Source organism: Aythya ferina, assembly GCF_964211825.1.
Source record: "Aythya ferina genome assembly, chromosome: 2".
Classification (NCBI taxonomy): Eukaryota; Metazoa; Chordata; class Aves; order Anseriformes; family Anatidae; genus Aythya; species Aythya ferina.
This window is the reverse complement of record NC_140297.1, coordinates 138489734-138509965: the sequence shown is the minus strand read 5'-3', so window position 1 is coordinate 138509965 and position 20232 is coordinate 138489734. Positions and strand designations below refer to the sequence as shown.

The 20232-nt window shown below is 34.7% G+C and overlaps 1 protein-coding gene across 9 annotated transcripts in view; it reads right to left on the bottom strand.

The window, feature by feature from the left end:
• The window catches only part of VPS13B (vacuolar protein sorting 13 homolog B), a 459486-nt gene that overhangs the window by 396599 nt on the left and 42655 nt on the right, over positions 1-20232 (bottom strand). For all 9 annotated transcript variants that reach the window (XM_084510475.1, XM_084510471.1, XM_084510472.1 and 6 more), the window contains 6 exons: positions 17861-18028; positions 16682-16863; positions 13811-13985; positions 3069-3337; positions 586-681; positions 128-250 (listed from right to left, as the gene is read on the bottom strand). In XM_084510475.1, coding sequence (XP_084366601.1) covers positions 128-250; positions 586-681; positions 3069-3337; positions 13811-13985; positions 16682-16863; positions 17861-18028 — 1013 coding nt within the window. The remainder of the gene's footprint in view (positions 1-127; positions 251-585; positions 682-3068; positions 3338-13810; positions 13986-16681; positions 16864-17860; positions 18029-20232) is intronic.

Genomic DNA, 20232 nt, shown 5'->3' with positions numbered 1-20232 from the left:
ACACATCCAAAAATCTTATTCACAATTGATAACACCAGCATTTCCAACTTTGGCACCCAAATATTTTAATGAAGCATACCATTAACTGCTGTATTCAATAAGTCAACTAATATTGTAATATACTCACTTCATCATTCCTATTCATGTTCTCTTCAAAGTCTTTAATTCCCATAATTCCTTTAAGGCACATGGCTTGGCAGCCAACAAAACCTATTTGGCAATCAAAGAAATGTTCACCTTTCATAAGGACCTAGTGGGGGAAAAAAAATGTGGTATTTTGAAGAATTCCAGTCCATGAGAAACAGAAAAGATGAAAAAAGTGAACTAGAGTATGTTCACATTTATATCTTTAGTGCTTAAATAAACAGCAAGTTTATCAAATAGGATGTATATAAAGTCTCTAAATTTCTAGTGCTATGGTGGTCAGATACCAAAGTAACCCCTTCTGCCTATCAATGTCATTATTACACATAAACACATCTAATATAGCAGAATATGAAAATCAGTAATGAAGTAATTCAATATATTTTGTCTTAGAAATTATTTACTTCAGTATTTATAATAAAAAAGTTGACAAGAAATTACCTCAACTGTGGTTCCTTCTTGTTCCCAGCATATAACTTCTTTGGATTTTACTTTCTGAGGGCTATAATAACTACTTTCAGCTTGCATTTCAGTAAGCTACAAAACAATAGGATAAACACTTTATAAAAGTCAATATTAGTATTAAACAGCAGTAATGTCATTAATATACAGAACTGATGAGGACAAATTAAACTATGGCCAAAATTTATTAACAAGCAGGAAACAGGTGCAGTTCAACAGCTGTAACACATTATCCATATTAGAACTTCTCATATTCAACTTCTGGTTGAAGTATGCCATAACAAAAAGTTTTAAATCCACTACAGAACTTTTAGTTTGCTTATCTAAAGAGAAACTATGTGAAAAGATGAAACAGATACGCAGCTACATTATTAACGTGGTATCAAATTAGTTTGTAAATTGCTGTAAAAATCCATAAATATATTATTTATTCTTCCCAGCGAAAAATTAAACGGCATGACAATATTAAGGAAGTGTTTTGAATTGCAATCATACTTATTTTTGTTTCTTGTCATGGCAATTCAGAGAAACATGCATTCATATTTCTTGCATGATTACAATATAAAAATTTAAAGTGCTAATACACATGCTCTCTGCTTAAAAAGCATATAACCTGGAGCTAAAAGAAAGGGAGAAGACAGAGAGGTACAAAATATTCAAGGCTCTTTTGCATTAAAAAAAGCTTATTTTTATGTTGAACAGCTTAAATAGTTCTAATTTTATATAGAATATCCACAAGCTCTCATTATTATTTTTGAGACTTGATACACGTGGTTGTTGTTTCAAAGTAAAATTTTGTAATCCAAATGTCCATGAAAATTGGATTTAAAAAAAATCACTGATCACCCTTCAGCTGTGTGCAATTATTGTAGAGGAAAAGCAATTAATTGATTAAAAGAACTCAAACATTACAAGAATCATTTTCACCATTATTAGAAAATGCAACATTTAATTTGGCATGATTTTTAGCTGGAATGATATCAACTGTTCAGAATGCTAATGCAGAAACTTGACCTTATTTTTTAACCAAAATATGAACCACAAATTAATTCCATACATTCTTTGCATGCAAGTAGAACAATGAATTCTGTTTTCCTCCTAACTGTCACCATATTCGTCTCATACTTCACATTTAAAATTTATAGAATTTAAGATGTTATATTTTAAGCAGTTTTTATCACTTCCTAATATAAAATGCACAAGCTTGCCAAAGAAACATTAGGAAAGCCCAATCCAGCAAATTCTGTTCAAAAAAAATGTTCCTATTGTTTTAACAAGTTTTCTCACATGCAGAAAAAGTACATAAAGCTAATACTGTATGACAAAGCACAAAGGAAAGACCAATCTGAACTATGATAATGAGAATTTTGAGATTTTTTTAGTGGTGTCCCAAAGATTTAATTAAAGGCAGAAAAATTATTCTACATCATTTATTTTTAGCCTTTTTTCTTTTCCTTTTTTTTTTTTTTTTTTAAATGAAGACTGAGGCAGATTGCCAAAAGAACATTACTGAATGTTTGCTGATGCTTCACATCCTCAACTTTTGCAACTAAGTTTACCAGGAGACTAAAAGCTTAAAACACGAACAGAATACTTGCAACTGTCGAAGTTGCTTGCTTCATCTTTTCTGCCAGCTGCTGAGCAGCTAAATGCCCTGCTATGCCACCAAACAAAAATAGCTGAGAGAAAGTAGCCATGTAGCTGCTCAAAGCACTACACCTTTTGCACAGCTGGCAAGCCAAACAGGCAAAAGAACAGGAGGTTCTGATGATACTGAGCATATAAAGCAGGCACATAAACATTATCTAAGGGTTACGAAAGTATTGCACTTCATCCAAAAGTCTCAAAGGCATATATTGAAAGTATTCTACAAAATCAGAACCTTAATTTCTAATTTCTGTCAGTGTATTTCAGTATCTTGTTCTAACTCTATATTCCCTTCTGCAAACAGAAAGTATTAGAAAAGCCCAACAACTACTTAGAGATTTGATTACAGCTAAAAAGAATAATATCAAAATAAGTTTCATTTGAATTCACATTTGCACATACAAGAAAAAAAGGAAAACAAATTTCTCCAGCATTTGTGCACAAGCTCTACCAACCTAAAGCTCTTTTATTACTAAATATATTTATACAAACATCAGATGAATACTGTAATAAATTTTCACAAAAAGACTTCTAAGCTTCTCCCCTCAAAAACATTCATCCAAGTATATCAACTGGATTCTCTTTTTCCCTTTAAGATTAAAATGTTTGCAGTTAAATTCTACCTCAAATAGCAAACCAAACCACCTAATTATGATGTGAAAAACTTTCAGCATTCCTCACACCCCCTTTTTTTTTGTTATTCCATCCATGTAATGTCCCTTGTCTCAAACCAAACAGTAGACACATTCATACAGTCTTCATGTACTTTCACAACAAATCAATGCACTCATATAATATGACACAGTAATCCTTACCTTAAAAGTCACTGTTGCCTTTGTACAGTAGAATCCAATTGAGATAATAGGATCCTTGAGGGACTGAGACTTCTGCTGATGGAGCGTTGTTCCATCATCGATTCCACCAGAATTGTTCTCTTCATCATCATAACTCACAATGGCAGGAACAAAAGACCAGGCCCAAGAAACCCATCCTTGTTGCTGGTCATCATCTTGATGCAGATAAGGATCTTGATTGATATACTGTGTAGGATACTGCATCACCGAGCCTGTTTCATCTTCTGTACCTTTTAAAACAAGAGCTAAGTCAAATTTCAAATTAACCATGCTTTAAAGTTCATTTATTATGCTCAAAAGTATAGCATGCAAAATTTATCTAGGACAAGATTCCATGTACCGTTCACTGATATTTGGTGTACAGTGGTAGAACATTTAGAAATTAAAAATTTCTACTTAAGCTTCCAAATGCTTGTTTACTTCACTAATATTTTTCCTCTTTGCAACAATTTTTATCATTTGCAATGACACCAGAATTTGTCTTCTGTACCACACACTTTCAAGAATTTGTCCATTAAGGCCCTTCTGAAGTTGCAAATTAAATCCTACTAAATAATGATGTATTACCATATTTTAGTTTTCAATTTTAAAATGAAATAGTAAAGGACTTTAATTGAAAAAGCCATGTCAAGGAAAGTGTAGATACAGCACAGCTCCAAAAATAAGGTTGAAAACCTCCTCTAAGTCAGCTGTTCCAGTAGTGGAAGATGCAGGTTTATCTGCATTCTGCAAAAAGCACAAGTATAGCACCTATAAATCAATAAGCCAAATATCTGTTTTCTGTAAAAAAATATTAAAGGTAGCATACACGACAATACAGGGATTTCTCCCAAGATTCATGATCCGAATGGGTAACACTGTGCACAGCACAGTTAATTCAGGCTATTTGGTTTCATCATCATTCTTATGGGACTCCAGAGAGGTATTAACTACTTCAGAGTTACCATACGGAGTGAATGATGTAGTACTGTTCCCTCAGGGAAATAACATTGGACACAGTATTAAATAGAACGGAGATAGACATATTCCTTTCTTATTTCCTCGTTTTTAACTCAGAGGACTCACTCCTACAAGCTTCAGAGCTTTTAGTCTTCAAATTAGAGTAAGGATCAACAGGTACCCAAATTATTTGGACAGTGGGAGGACAGGAGAAATAAAAACTATCACAAGAATCCTCTGCAAATGCTTGGAGGCATCTCAGAGGGGTGAAGGAAGCTTCCTTACTCCTCTCCTTAAAAATATTTTCAGGTATCAGATCTAAATCTAAACATAAATCTTGAACTATAGGAAATACAGAAAGGGTACACAAAGTCTTGGAAATGGCCAAGAGCCAGGGCTGTAAGTATATAATTATACATTTTATAATATATATTTGGTCTGTGCAGTCATATCACATTGTATAGTCCTATTAAGTCATCATTTAGATCATCTCTTGCTGCAGTATGTGTACAACAGTAAAAAGATGCCAAATACAAGTTTGTTTTTATAATATATCGTAATATTTTAGAAGCCATTCAATAAGACAGAACAGCAGACAGACTAAAATAGTTGTATCTATATAACATGAGACAGAATATGTAAGAGGAGGACACACCTAGCTTCTATCACGAACTTACAATTACCACAATCGTTACGCAATCAGTCAAAATGCAGACAAACACACTGAGAAAGCAACCCACAACATCCTCTAAACACCTCAAAGCATAATTATAATCTATGTTCCTTTATGACATATAATGCATGAAGAAGTATATGCAAATAAAGTCTCCATGGTTTTAATTAACTATGCTAACTACTACATCAACTGCAAATATATACAACTGAAATATAATGACAAAAACCCTACGTTAATTCGAGGTTAAGGGTGCACAGTAATATCTTTGTGCTATTCAATAACAAATTGGTAAAACTGAAATGTCAGGAAGCTTTCAGCTGAAGAGTTGAGCTACAGCCCTAAACCACCAGTTTTGCCTTTCACAAGCAGGCCTTGAACACAAGAATCCTCAGGCTACCCTACGCTGCGATGCTGCATCACCACCTGCTTTCAAGCAAGAGAAGCCTCCAGAAAGGGCATCAAAGCAAAAACACCATGAGACAGATGGAGAGAAAGGAGGAATAAATCAAACCAGCACAAAATATTTGTTAATAATTTGTTAATTTGTAAAAAGAATAAAAAATAAAGCCAAGGCTTGTAATAGAGAGAGATGAGATGACAAAATGAGTGGTATATTCAGATAATTTGAGCTCTCTTTGAGTTCCTTGCAGATCTTTTTTTTTTTTTTTATAACTCTGTAAGAAACAGTAAATTGTGTAAAGCCTAACAACAAAAGGAATAGAACATAAATCAGAAAAAATCTCATCCTTGCAGACTTTATACTAGTCTTATAACTCTATTATACAATGTTAGCAGAACACAACATTTTGCCAATTTTTTTTTAATGCTTCTCTATCAGCACTGCAATTCATAGGCCACCTACGCATTCCTAATTTTTCTACAATATACAAATTATTTGAGCCAAATGCCTCAAGTATACTTTGGTATACTTTGAGGGCTTGCAGTACTAAAGAAGGTGTCCTGGTTTTGGATGGGATGTAGTTAACTGACTTCACAGAGGCTTGTATAATGCTAGTTTTTGGATTTCTGGTGAGAATAGTGGTGGGAACACTTCCAAGTTTCAGTTGTTGCAAGGTCTTTTGGGCTTCTCCCGGCAGGGAGGCTGGAACAACTGATCCAAATGGATCAAAGAGAAAATCCATATCATGCTCAGCCATAAAAGCTGGTAGGAGGAGGAAGAGGGGATGTTCCAAGTGACGGTGTTTGTCTTCCCAAGAAACTGTTACATGGGATGAACCTCGCTCTCCTGCACATGGTTTAACATCTGCCTGCCGATGGAAGTAGTAAATGAATTCCTGGTTTTGCTTTGCTTGTAAGCATGGCTTTTGCTTTACCTCTTCATCTCACACTTCTATGATTTATTTTTTTTTCTCCCTCATCCCACCTGGGGAGAGAGAGGGAGCCACTGTGTGGTGCTGAGCTGCTGCCTGCCGGGGTTAAGCCACAACAGAAGGCAAAGGTCTGGAAGTTCAAAAGACCCCATTCCCTTAATGGCCACCTTTTAGGAAAACCTATCATGCTGAGAAACAAGACAATTGGGATAAAAATAATTACTCACGGGTGTTTAGACCTCTACATGCTACACTTTCAAACCCTAACCCTACACAATAATTGAATTTCAGTCTTAAGCTCTTCCTTCAGCTTCTTCTTCCCTGTATTTTACTTATTTTTATGGAAATTACTTTTTTTTTTATGGAAATTCTGCTGCACTACTGAAATGGGATGATTATTCTGCATCTTCTCTAAGTGATACCCACACCCTACAACGCTGAAGGAACTTTTACAATCTCTATTTTGACTATTTATCTCAGCATTAAGAAATTTCTTTGTCTTAATGTATACTGCAAGGGAATAAAGAATAGTGCAAAGAAGTATTCAGTCATCAAGAGAGAAAACCTACAGGAACTCTTCCACAACCACAAGGCCAGAAGCATGCTGGAACATCATGCTTTACACCACTTGTCAAGTTTCTGTCTCTACCCTTGCTCACTACCATAGCTAAAATCACAGTGGAAGAACTTTGCTTCATAGTTTATGGCTGCGATTCCAGTTAAGAAATACATTTTATATAAATTAAATACTGTACAGCATGGCTGCATCTGTTTCCATGTTCAGATGGAGTTTGATCTTTGGAAATTCACTTTTAAACGGTTGGAGATACTTAAGGCATCTCTGACTAAGGTTCTGGAAACCAGCATCTCCCATCCAAAATCTGGAACTAACTGAGCAGAAAATTACTCTTTGTACTTCTTTGTTTTTCTGCCTGTATTAGCTTTCAGCCAGGTAAGGTCTCTGATCCAGCTCTGCCTGTGGCTACAAAAATACAGGTGCTGGCACAGGGGGAAGAGGGAGGGAATGCATCACCATCCCTTCTGGCAATAACATCCATTTTCAGCTGGTTGAATCAACCATGAAATGCACAAATTAAAGTTAATACGGACTTCAAGAACACAGCTGTAGATGTTCATTCTTGTATCATTAAATAATGTAGATATTAAAATTAATTTCCTCGCCCATGTTCTACCTGCTATAAGCTAAAGAAGCCACGATGAACTCACTGCTAGGATGATCATTAGTTATGAATACAAAACTTCTGGAACTAATTGTGTTAAGAATAGAAAAACGGGTTTGTGGTGGAGTTCTCGTGACAGCAGCATTGGTGCTGACTTAGAGAACACAACAAACCTTAAATTTGTCCCTGCAGCATGAACTGTCCTGTCCTTGGGGAATCTCAAATAGAGTAGCATACATGCTTGCAGAGTAACAAGCATTTTCTGTACCATTTTCCTTGGCATATGTTTATTATATAAAGAACACAGAAATGACTAATGTACAGAAAAAAAACAAGTTCAATGTTCATAAAAGTTGCCCCTAGTATGTTTATACAGCTATTCACTGGCTGTGTTGCCAAACTAAATTTTATTCAAAAGAAGATGCACATTATGGATCTACACCGTGGAAAGACAATAAATTGACTCCCACAAGATAACTTGTAATATGCTAATAGCTTAACATGTTGATGTTTAAATAGTTTTATTTCACAATACGTATTAAAAAATGTCTTGTGTCCTATTGCACATGGAGTACACTAGCACAGCAGTATGGACTAAGGAGCTGACACACAACTAGAAGTGGTTTAATACCAGCAGAAATTAAAATCCTATGTACCAAATTCTAGTCTGAAATGTATTCTGCCTCTCCATTTAAAAGCAAACTGCACCCAGCCCCAACACTTTCTAGTTGAAAATCTGATGCCATCATAGCTGTACCAATATTACAAAGCCACAGATTCAAGGGACAGTACTTTTACAGAGATACCACTTTTTTTTGTACACAACAACCTGCTGCAGTGATTTAGGTAGTCAGGAATCAGAATGGCAAAACAGTAAGCCAAAAGTTTCTTGTTATTCCTGCAGCCAGGATATCATCTTCCTTAAACTGAAACCTCCGACTCCCACTTGACCACAACAAGCTCCTACCTTAGAGATAAACATAAATCAAGGGGAAAAAATGTAATCCCCTTCTACTGCTCAGTTACAGAGTCCACTGTGTATGGACTGTTACTGCAACGTATGAAAGCTTCAGGTTCAACTCTAGAAAACCCACTTTTTCAAGGTGTGTACCTTCATCTCTTAAACTTCCCCAAGCTTCTCCATGTCCAGCTGTCTTATTGTAAATTGAAACTACATGAGTGTAGGACGAATGGACAAGCAAAGGTGGAAGGAGGGAGAGCACGAATCTCCTTAACTGGAGTTTTCATAACAAATTTGGAAAGAGGTGCCACAACAATTCTGAAGTGCTGAAACACCACCACAAATCGCTCTACAGCGCTCCCTGTGATTGCACTTGGGGTTCCTAATCAGTTATTTAAAAATTGCCATCATTTAAATAATATCCTAACCTCAATAAGATCATGAGCAGATGTGTAACAGTTAGTTAAGGGTGAGCTACAGAACAAGTGATAGTAATTCCCAAACACCAGCAGCAGGGCAAGACGTAGAAGATCGTTCTATTTTAATGACAAAGAAGATAAAACAACTTGAAATGCCACAATAAAAGGGAAAGGGCCTCTGGTTTGAAGTATAAATTACAAAACAACAAAGCTCAAAGTGGTATGTTAAACGTAGATCTCCAACAGAGAGAAGGTGCTAGTTGTCTCTCCTTGCCAAGATGAATGCTAAACTGGAAAGTGTTTTTGTTTCATACCCTGCACGCAAGCTCAAACAGAACAATTGGAAGTACACTTTATTCACTGAAAGCATTAAGAAAATGATTATATTCAGCATTTATATTAAACCAGTTTTAAAATCAGCGGCAATGAAAATGAAATCTGGTATTTAAGCTTTTATGCAAAAAGTAAAAACAAAGTCTACGTGCAACTGATGCCAGTGCCTTTCAAAAACTTAATTAGATTTGTGAGTTTCTACTCAAAAAGGAGTATTACTTTTTCTGGAAAAACATTAAAATTGCAAGACAACAAAATAGATTTTAAGAATTCATTTCAGAGTAATCTAATTCTCCACCAAAAAGAGTTATAGTTCCTAAACACTTAAAATATTTAACATAAACAAATCTTATTTCTCTAATTAGGCATTTTATAATTTCGGAAGGTTTAATTTTTACTTTTTTTGTTACTCATTTTAACTGCTGCTCATTTAACTGATATTGGCAGATGCAAGCAATTCTATGTGCCTAAACATGTACTCCAAACTAATGAAATCTGGTCATCTCCATACAACAAACCTGATACCCATCCTCAGCATATGGGATCTCAGCAACCGCTTACAATGCACTATCGCAGAAGCCTACAACGAAGTTATTCACTGGCTGCTAGACAGCTGCACAATGCGCTGATCCCACAAACTGCCATATAGCTAGGTTGCATCTTTACAGCCTGTTGAAATATGAATTTCAAGTAAACCTCCCAAGGAAGCTAGGTGATCGAAGTGTATAGACAAGGAAGACGCTCCAGTAACAGAGCTAGACTAGAGGAAAAGAAATGACTGTTGGCTTTCCTTCATGACACACAGAAAAACAAGGAGCCCAAACAGCATAGCGTATCCCAGTCTTTTGAGAAAATAATACATGCATCTCTGTCTCAGATCCAAAACAGAAAACACACAGAAAGTGCAGCAACAAGAGAAATAACAGGTAAGTGTAACTTGGCACACACAACCTTTTATCTTGATATCAACTCTGCCAAACTGGCAACCATTTTCTCCACTGTTTACAGATAACTCTCATCTACCCAAACTCTTCAATGCAGTGCCCAACTTTATTTCCTCAGTCAAATACGGATAAATAAATCTAATTCAACTCTCCCATTTTTATCCTAGTGCCATATTGCAGAGTCAAGCCCTTCTCCAACAAGTAATGCTCACCTCTAATTTCTTGCTATCACAAATTATTTGCAGCTGGTGCTGGACAACCTGCTCTGGGTGTCCCTGTTTGAGCAAAAATGACCTCCAGAGTCATCCAGACTCAGCCATTCTGTGATTTCTTTGTTCAACAAGTGCCAAACCTCCTCTGCTTGAGCTTTTCCTACTGCTCAAACCTCTCAGCATCATACTTTTTAAATAAAGTTACAGTATTTCAGCCTTAGATCATCAACCTCAGCAATCCCATCCAACTAAATTCCATTTTTCTGATGCGTCCTAGCTTCCTGTCCTCTTTCATGCCAAAATCATTTTCATTTCTATTTACATTAGTCCTTCTCCCCTACAAACCAAAAGCGTATTTTCAAGCCCCAGCCCCCCCACAGCTACCCCTGCCACACTCTTGTCCAAATCCTTTTAACTTTTGTATCTTTATACATTGAAATACATCAATTTCCTTCTTCTACCAAGACATCCAAGATCACAATGCAGACAACTCTCAAATCCTCAAAGCAAAGGCCCTGGAAGATGGTTCATCATGCATGCAGTATTAAGTGAATCCCCCTACGGTACCAAAGCCAGTTTCCACATGTATTTCTGCCCCACTATTTTTACCTATGTATTTTGAATGCTTTCAGTGTTAACAGAATTTAAGTAGATTTTCCTCAGAGGCAGCCTATGTTTTGAACATACATTTTGCTAACCCTACTATCAAATTTCAGGATCCTATTCTTACATTTGGGTGTACAAGAACACTTCAAATTGCTGCTGGAATACGCTTAAATATGCATAGTTGAAGAATTCAGTTGACAAAATACAGGAAGCTCTATTCAAAAGACGAAGATGTAGATAAATTCTTTAAACTGAAATGGTTAGGGCTGCTTCCTAATAATTACTGGGATGAACCAACCTTCAGAACACTTTCAAAGAGTTATAAAAACATAACCTATAAAGTAGGTTAAGTACATTATTAAACTGTAAAGAATTCAGGCACAATTCCAGTGTAATTAGTCTTGGATTTCATAACATGGTACTTCTGAAAAAAAGTGTGGCTAATGTAGCTCAGTAGATAAATTGCAAGTCATTTGTTATTTTTCTTAATTCCTTTTTTTCTCTCTGAAAATAGTAGCGTATTTGACGTTCAGAAAAGTTCAAATCTGTGGTTGGAAACTATGATAGCAAATGCATCATGAAGTGTTCAAGAAGAAGAAAGTTGTTTTTTTTTTTCTTACCAGTCACAGATATAAAATGAAGTCTAAGAAGAAGAAAAACAGGTAACTCACAAACTGATGGTACAGATAACATGGTAATGTCTATTTGACACTCGTTTACTGCACTGAATGAGAGTAAAAAAATCATCAGGTATCTAAAAATTTTGTTTGTGTGTGTACATAGTACACATGCACATGTATGCCTACAAATGTATATTGAACTCCATGCAGAGAACAAGCATAAATAGCATAAAGAAAAACAGTTGCTAACAGTTTTAGGCTATGTGCAGCAAACTACTTTGCAGTACAGATAGAAATGGACTTCCAGAACAGTTTCTACAGCTCTGGCTTGGCAACACAACAATTGCCATCTGTTTTGTGTTCGGAAGGGATAATTCTGTCAAAAATACATGATCACATAATTAAGTGGAATATTAGTGGAATAGTGTTTGAGCACAGCATAGCTGAACAAAGATTGCATAGGAAATTACAGATTTCCTACTTGGTAGTTCTTGTCATTGCAACCATAGTTTAATTTCTGACCCTTCTGACAACAACTGCGTACATCAGTAAGAAATTACACATTATTCCTTTTTTAGATAGCTATTTTATGAAAATCTAAGAACATCACATTCACAGTTGTTCAGAAAAACCACATAAGATTTACAGTCAGCAACTGCAATTTAACCTTCCTGAGGACATACGTTCGAAAGGAAGATGACAAGAGACACTTTGTCAAATAATTTACTCATATTTGGACATAACCATCTTGAGTTCCATTCCAGATGCAGAAAACACCAAGTGTTTGTAGGCAGATGCCTTTTGTTTTAACCTCAATCTTCTCTTAAGCTGTATTTCTGTTTTACCATCCATCTCACACCCTAACCAAAACCTCTGTCTCTCCTACCCACCTGCATCCTCTTCCATACACACGTTGTGTCCAATCTTCTCATTACCCAGCTAATCTCTCTCTCCAGTCCTTGGATCTTTTCATCTAAAACCCACTGCCTACCAATCCCAGCTGTTCTCATATTGATTCATAGGATTTCTCTATATCACTTCTCCTACACTCAAATGGTCCTACTCACCAAGGTGGCTGAACTTTGATGGGAATGAAAGAAAAACACCCATGGTACAGATCCAACCCTCTGTCTGAAAGCAAGGGTAATGCAACACCACAGAGAACAGCTCTTCGCCCTTTCTCTGCCAACCTTACAATTAAAACATTGGGTAGATGCAAGGAGTTCTTAAAATGTACACTGAGGGTTCTTCTAGAAACCATACTTTTTAAAGTCTCAGGAGAAAATTAATTCAATATTTTCAGAATGTTAATAATTAAGTACTTCTAATCACATGGTGTAACAGACTCCATATTTCTTGTAAGGCAAATAGTTTCTAGTACAGAAAACTATTTGATCTTTAAAGAAAACACAGGAGAACTATTTACAGACATCATATTTATTTGCTTAATTCCACATAGTGGCAGCATGACAGAATTCTACATCTGGCAGGAGAGTGAAATGGTTATCTGTGCCAACCAACATGAAATGCTATTTTTTCTGTGAAGAAAAATTCCACTGCTATAATCTTTCCAATAATGTATTATTTTTCTGAAGTCAGAGAAGACAGCACCACATGATCAAAAAAAGGAAATTGAAATTATGTATTTCTTAAACAGAACAAAATCTATTAATGTTTTACACTGAAGGTCTCTAACTACTCTAATACTATAAACATAACTTAATGCTGACGCATCACCTCCACATACAATGCCAAGAATTTTCCAGAAGTCATCACATACTACTCTTGCCTCTGTGGTAAATACTGCGTCCAACTCTCCCTGACACAAATTCAACCTTGGATTGATATGCAAAACGTCTCCTCGAGACACTAGCCACAAAAGCAATTAAAATTCACCCCTCCTTTTTCTGAAGATCACATCACAGTAAACAACCATGAAGTATCATGAAGAGGAAATATGTTATATAAAAAGGAGGAGACTACATGATTTACAAGTATACTGGAACTACTGAAAACATCGTGCAAAGTAACGTTTTGCTGTTTAGAACAAATGCTGATATAGCTGTCCTCAATGAAAAGTTTCAAAAAAAAAAATGATAAAAAAACACATCACTCTGAAACTGGCAGCAGCCACACCTGAACTACAAAAACAAAAAAAAAAAAAATTGAAGTTGCCTAAGGACAGGTATCTTGTTGCACAATATAGTGATGATAAATCCACACTTCCTACATCACAACTCTGAAGATGTCTTTATTTAAGTTTAGCCTCAGTTTTGTGAGGTCCATCTAAATATTTTTCAGAACATAACATGAAAAAGACGTTCATGTATTATATACGTAACCAGCACAATGGGCTAGCTCTATCAAATTACAGACTGCCAAATTGCTTTACAATGGCTAGGTCTTGGCTATTCGTATTTGCAAAAAGCAAAGAAAATAGCATTTTTAACATTTCTTTCAACAAATAAAAATTATAGTTACCTGTGATGTTTCCCAACATATCCTTCGTGTGGCAAACTGAATCTTCACCTTCCCCCTCTTTGAAGTTGCCTATTTCTCCATAATAAAGAGCAATCCCAAGCTGCATTATACGTATAAACATGGGAAGCTGCTGATCAGAGATTGAAAGTTTCAAACTTTCAACTAACGTGTGAATCTATAAAATGAAAGAAAAAAAAATAATAAAAACAAAGCAGTGTCCACATTACATCCTCTTTTAAAATGACTCATTTTCTATATGCATTGTAATAGAAATTATTAAGCAAAAATTAAAAGCAAAACCTGCAATACAAGGCAAAGGGCTGCAAATGATGACTGTCAAAAACTCTTCAGGTTGCCACAAGAACTTTTTATGTTAAAGTCAAATGTAAAATGTTTCACATGGTTGTGTGGTTGTTTTTTTTTGTTTGTTTTTCGGTTGTTGCTAATGAATTTTCTAAGTCATGTAAATGGTTCTGATTAAACTTTTATTTTCATGAACAATTCTTACAAATCTCTGCATTCTAAAGGAAACCTAAATATACTGATTTTCATATACAAATTTTTCATATACAAATTCCTTCATTTTGATTCTTTCCCGCTCCCGTCAGTGTTGCAAGTGGACAAGTAATGGCAGGGGAGCAGGGGAAGTATTCATTCCAACTCAAGTGTGGCAAACCAGCGTCTCTGGATATTCCAGTTCTACACATGCCATTAAACAGATCTCTCTAAATGAAATGAGATTTAAAAACATTGGAATTACTAGGATGAAAATTTATCCTTGTCTCAATAATCTTTTAGTTATTTTATTTAATACTTCAAAATAGTGTTATGACTATGTGTTTGTGCTACAAAAATAAAAATTTAGACTTGATAAGAAAGTTACCTTTATTTAACATAGGAGCTCCATGAAATAAAATTGTGGTAATAATGCTATTTGCTGTAACATTAGGCACATTTGTTATCTCCAGGTCCAGTATCTACATATCAGCTCTGCCCTTAATGCCCTCCTCCTCATCTGCCTCTAAGTTCACTCATCTCAACAGAATTCATAAAACCAGCAGATAACTACTTTAAGAACTGTCCCCAGGAGCTGGACTCAATGATCCTTGTGAGTCCCTTCCAGCTTGGGATATTCTACGATGAAACAAAACTCACTAAGACGAGTTTGGCCAAAATGTTACAGTATTATAAAGGTTGTAAAAACATTCTAGTCCCTACAGCAAAACCAAAAGAGTGGAAGCCACTATGAATGTGGAAGTCCTGGAAACTTTCACTGAACACTGAAAAACAGATTTGCTTCTACCAAGTGAACAATACAGAGTATGAAAGTTTTCATTACAGAGATCTCCACGGCTCTGTAGGAAATGACTGGGTTCTGCTGGCTTTTGTGCTTAGCTGGGAAACAACCAAGCGACATACAAGCTGCTGATGTTCCAGGAATATCACCTTCAGGTGCACTGAAGCCATGGTCATGTCGTGTGCAGCACAAACTTCAAAAGCTTTAAATGTCCTGGAATTAATCTCATTAATTAAGTAGCTAAATTTGCCGACAGTGGCTTCTTTTACTTAACTTATGTAAGAAATACAGCTATGTCAATTCAATATCCCAACTTTTCAAAGACAAACTTTTTAAATTCACAGGATGCAACCTCCACACATAGCAACAAATCATTAAGTTAACAAATGTGGAATTTCTTAGGGTTAACAGGTTATAGAGCTAACTGTGGCATCACTGTATAGCAGTGAAACGCTGTAAAATATTTAAGTTAAAGCATCATTACCCCTGGACCATTATACTTGGAAGCATAATAAAAAATTACTCATTCACTTAAATATTGATCTAGCATCATTATGTTTAGATTTGAGTACATTTCTGAACACCATCAGTATTTTGTTTAAACATTCAAGAAAAAAGAGAAAAAAAGAAAAAATAGATAAAGAAGAAGGTAACTAAATTATGTGTAACATAACCAAAAAAATCTAAGAATGTGTACAGGAAAAAAAGGCATCAAGTTTTTGAAAAAACTGAAATGTGCCTGAAGAAAGGGCAGAGGCAATAAACAATCACCAAGTTAAGCAGAAGAGTTTAATATAAATTTGAGTCACTATTACCTCAGTGCACACTAATAAATTTTATTTTAGTCCACTATCCACTAAAAATACTATAATAATCATTTTTATAACAGTACCATTTTAAATTATATGGAAGACTGTCATTGTTTCCACTACATGGTCTGCTGTTGGAAACTCTTAATTTGGCTATAAACTTTTGCTCCACATTAAAATTTGGCCTACAGGACTTCAGCTAGGTACAACTTCTCAAAATTTACAGAACTATTTAACAAATTTTTTTTTTTTTTTTTTTAAATCAGGCTTTTTAACATTAAGATTTACTGTCTATATACTCTAATCATAATGTCACCACAGAACATAAAGATCATAAGGCCATAAACATCAAGACAAAAGACCATAGTGGACTCTGCTTCCTAATTCTCAATACATTCACACTTGCTACGTATGAGACTTTGGGTTACATTTGAAACAATAACATAAGCAAAAAATCATTTCCATCATATTGCGAACACCTTACAACATACAGTACTTTTTCTTCAACAGGTTGTTGGGGACATTTATTTTTTCCTTACAATTATGATGTTTTCAATTTGTATTTTTCCTAAAGCTTTAAAAAGATTAAATAGCTTTACTTCCTTACATCCTGTAAGAGACTAATTGCATCATATGAGTAAAACACAATCAAAAAAATCCTCTTAACAGAATTTTTAACAGCATTGGCTTTTCATCTTACTTGAAATATCCAAGTACATTTTGAAAAACCTCAAAATTGTTCACACAAGATTTTGGGATACCTACTTTAATAATAGATGGCATTTTGGAGTTGAGGTTATCATAAGTAAAGTGCAGACGAGTCCTGAAGGAACATTTGTACAGCAGAGGTTCCTGGTAAAATTCAATTTTACCACTAGCATTTCTTTTATCAAGACATACTGTGCAGTCAGAAAAGTTGATCATCTTTCTCAATACCAGATCAGTGGCTTTAAAAAGAAGAAAGAACATATATATAAATTAAGAAGTATATTGGATAAGAAAAATAACATACATACATGTTCTTATCTAGAAGAAAACAATACAAGATAATTGCATGGTCATTACTTAGACGATCAGCAAAGCACTTATGTGATTAAAGAGAACAATTTAATACACATCAAAGAATGTTTTTCAGCTGCATACTTTAAAAGCAAGGATAAATTAGTTACAGCTATGAAATTTTCATCCATTCCCTATAGTTATGTATATAAAATAAGAGTAGTGCATTATGTGCAAACATAATACCAATTAATATTATTCTCATTGTTCTCCCCCAAAAAATCCTGTATATTTTGCCCCTTGAGAAATCATTACTGAAATTCCCTGGTTTAGCAGGGACATTCTGCGTGATCCTGAAAAACTCCGTGCTCAGATTCTACCTCTATCAGATGTCCGTAGGAGTACCTAGACTTTGAGAACTACTGTAAATACTGGTGATTTAGACTGAGACATTTTGACACTGAAAACCAAATTACAGAAACTTGGTGTTTTGTTTTTTTTCCTGAAAACATGAAAAAATGAGATGTCTTCAAAGTGTTATGCCAGTCACTACAATGCAGTGCAGTTTACCAGCCAGCCTTTAGAGAACTTTAATGTGACGTGAACAATTGCAACACATTAAGACACTGCTTATTCACAGAAATAGCAACAGACTGCATAAGCACTCACCGCCAGTGGCAAGTACAAAATAAAATGCAATCACAGAAGAATAGCAAGTATGAGCAAGGAAGGCTTCAGAATGTGTTGTATAAATATCTGTAGTCGTATGTCTTAAGAATCAATCATTATAATTTTTCCATCCTTTATTTAAAAAAGCTAATTAATAAGGTACCTTCTGCCTATTTTCTTATTTCTAACATAAAAAGGCATTTGTATTAGACTTTAAAAAAAATTAATATAAATGTGACTATCGCTGATACATAAAGCCAAAAAATATCTACCCACCAGAGATGTCCATAAATGCACGATCCCAAAACTCATCCACTGTATAGCATTCTGCAGAAGTGATATTGACTGAGAGAACAATATCATCCTCCACATATTTCAGTATGAGATTGTTGATCACGATGTTGACATTGTTTACGACACGCCTAATCAAACTCTGAACATAACCTATAAAACAAAACAAATATTAAGCAGTTGTAAGGAAAACATGATGTCCAATCTGTTTCTGAAGTGATTATTTTCAAACTGCATTCCTTTTTAAATCGAAGACTACAATATCAAATCAAATATCATTGCCTTTATTTATCCAAAAATCACAGGACTCAAAACTGTTTAAAAGGGCATTCAGTGCAGTCAAGTCAATGAGATCCCTGGAAACAGCGCAGAGAAACTAAAAAGGCAAAATTATAAATAATAAAAAACTACTACAGCATAATAGATTATTTTTTGGTGTCAAGAATTAACTTTCAAATTACATCAAAAATAATAAAAAAAACTCTGGATTATTATAGACCAAGAATTCTAATGGCAAATTTTAATTGAAAGCTATTGAGAAATAGGATTGAAAAGATGAACACCACAGTTGCAGTGGAACTTTCCAAATATGCATACATTATTACAATTTTCACCCTTGACTATTTATTTTTTTTTAAAACAGTTAACTAAATATTAATATTCCTAGCATTTTTTCATTCCCATGAGCTAATATATCCACATCATGCTCAACAAGACCCCTGTGAGATGTAAGAAAATCAGTTTCTGTCAACAACCAAAATAGTAAGCACCTGCACTGAAGCCTACTGGGATGAAATCCATTTAAATTTTTTCAGATATAATGTGACTGGAAAAATAATCTCTTCTGTGAATTCCCAATATGCAGTAAACACTCATATTTTAACAATATGGTAAAGAAATTAAATGCTGCCCATATCCATGTCTTTTCTGTAAAATGAATTTAACTATGGAGCTAACTACCTTACACTGGAAAAGAAACAAGTCTTAAAATTTCTACGTTTTAAAAAATAAGACTACTCACATACTCTACCTAAAAATAGACTTAATATATACCAAAAAAAAAACAGTTAAAATGTGTACAGGTATAAATCCACAGGTTTAAAGGATAGCTTTCTGAAACGTGCATTAAATCAGACTCATTTTTATCTAGAATTTTAGTTCAAATAAAACTTAAAATCAACATCGAAACATCACATGATGTGCAGGAGCAGACTCAGGCTGCTACTTCCATTCTACTCTGCTTTTTTCAGCTACTCACAGTTTCATAGTCAAATATTTATTTTCATCTTAGAGTACATGGAATACATTTAGCAGTGATTTTCATCAGTCCCACAACTGCAAGTTTTTGACATCAGTACTTTTTCTTTTTTAAGCATTCAAAACCTTCACCCACCTCCTTATTAAATGCAAGGCATGCTTTCAGATATCATTAGTAAAACATTTGGATTCTGATTAAGCACAGTCATACATTTAGAAAGTGTTTCAATGTTATAATCTTAATTGTAAAATGTGTATCACATTACTTATCATAACTTACATTGCTTCAGTTTATGCTATTGAGCATATTTTACCCTTTGAGTAAGGTTAGCTTTAACAGGGCAGAAATAACATTAACTCCTCCTGTCATCTTAATAGCATTGCAATTGTACTGAAACAAAATGTGGAAAATGTTTTAGAGCATTGTCTACACAAACAGGAAAACCAGAAACCCAGCAAAAGTCAAAAATTCCAACAGATTATGTTAGAAATGTGACTGCAAGCTTTTTGGTGCATTAATCTGAAAAACTACTAAAAAAAATACATCAAATTACTTGTTTTTCAGTATTTTCTCACTGACAAGATGGTAGTGCATACTTTTAGATTATAGGAATTAAATAAACCTGATGTATGATTGTAATAATTAAGGGTATTATTGTAATTTCCATTCATATATGAATAAAGTATATAAGAGACCTATTTTCCTCACCAGAGTAGTGTGAACTGACAGTCTATTAATAGAAGCAGGCACAAATCATTTAGTTGTTTAAGTGCAGGGTGGAGATATCAGGCAGACTTTATAATTGGAAACTACAAAATCATAAACAGTAACAATTATTTTGGAACAAGCTACTTATTCCCTTGAAGAAACTGAAGCTGTCTTTCCACAGATCCATTTTTTTTTTTTTTTTTTTGCTTTCAAGAAACTTTCAAAGTCATCCTAATTTACAATTTGCTGCTCTGAATTACAGAAACCTGACAAAGTCAGTATCACAGCAGCAAAAACAAAAAATAGAGCGTTCTGTAAGTAGATCCTATGGGTAGATTCCAACATTTTTCAGGACAGAACAGAGCAGCAACAAGGACTAACCTAAAATCCA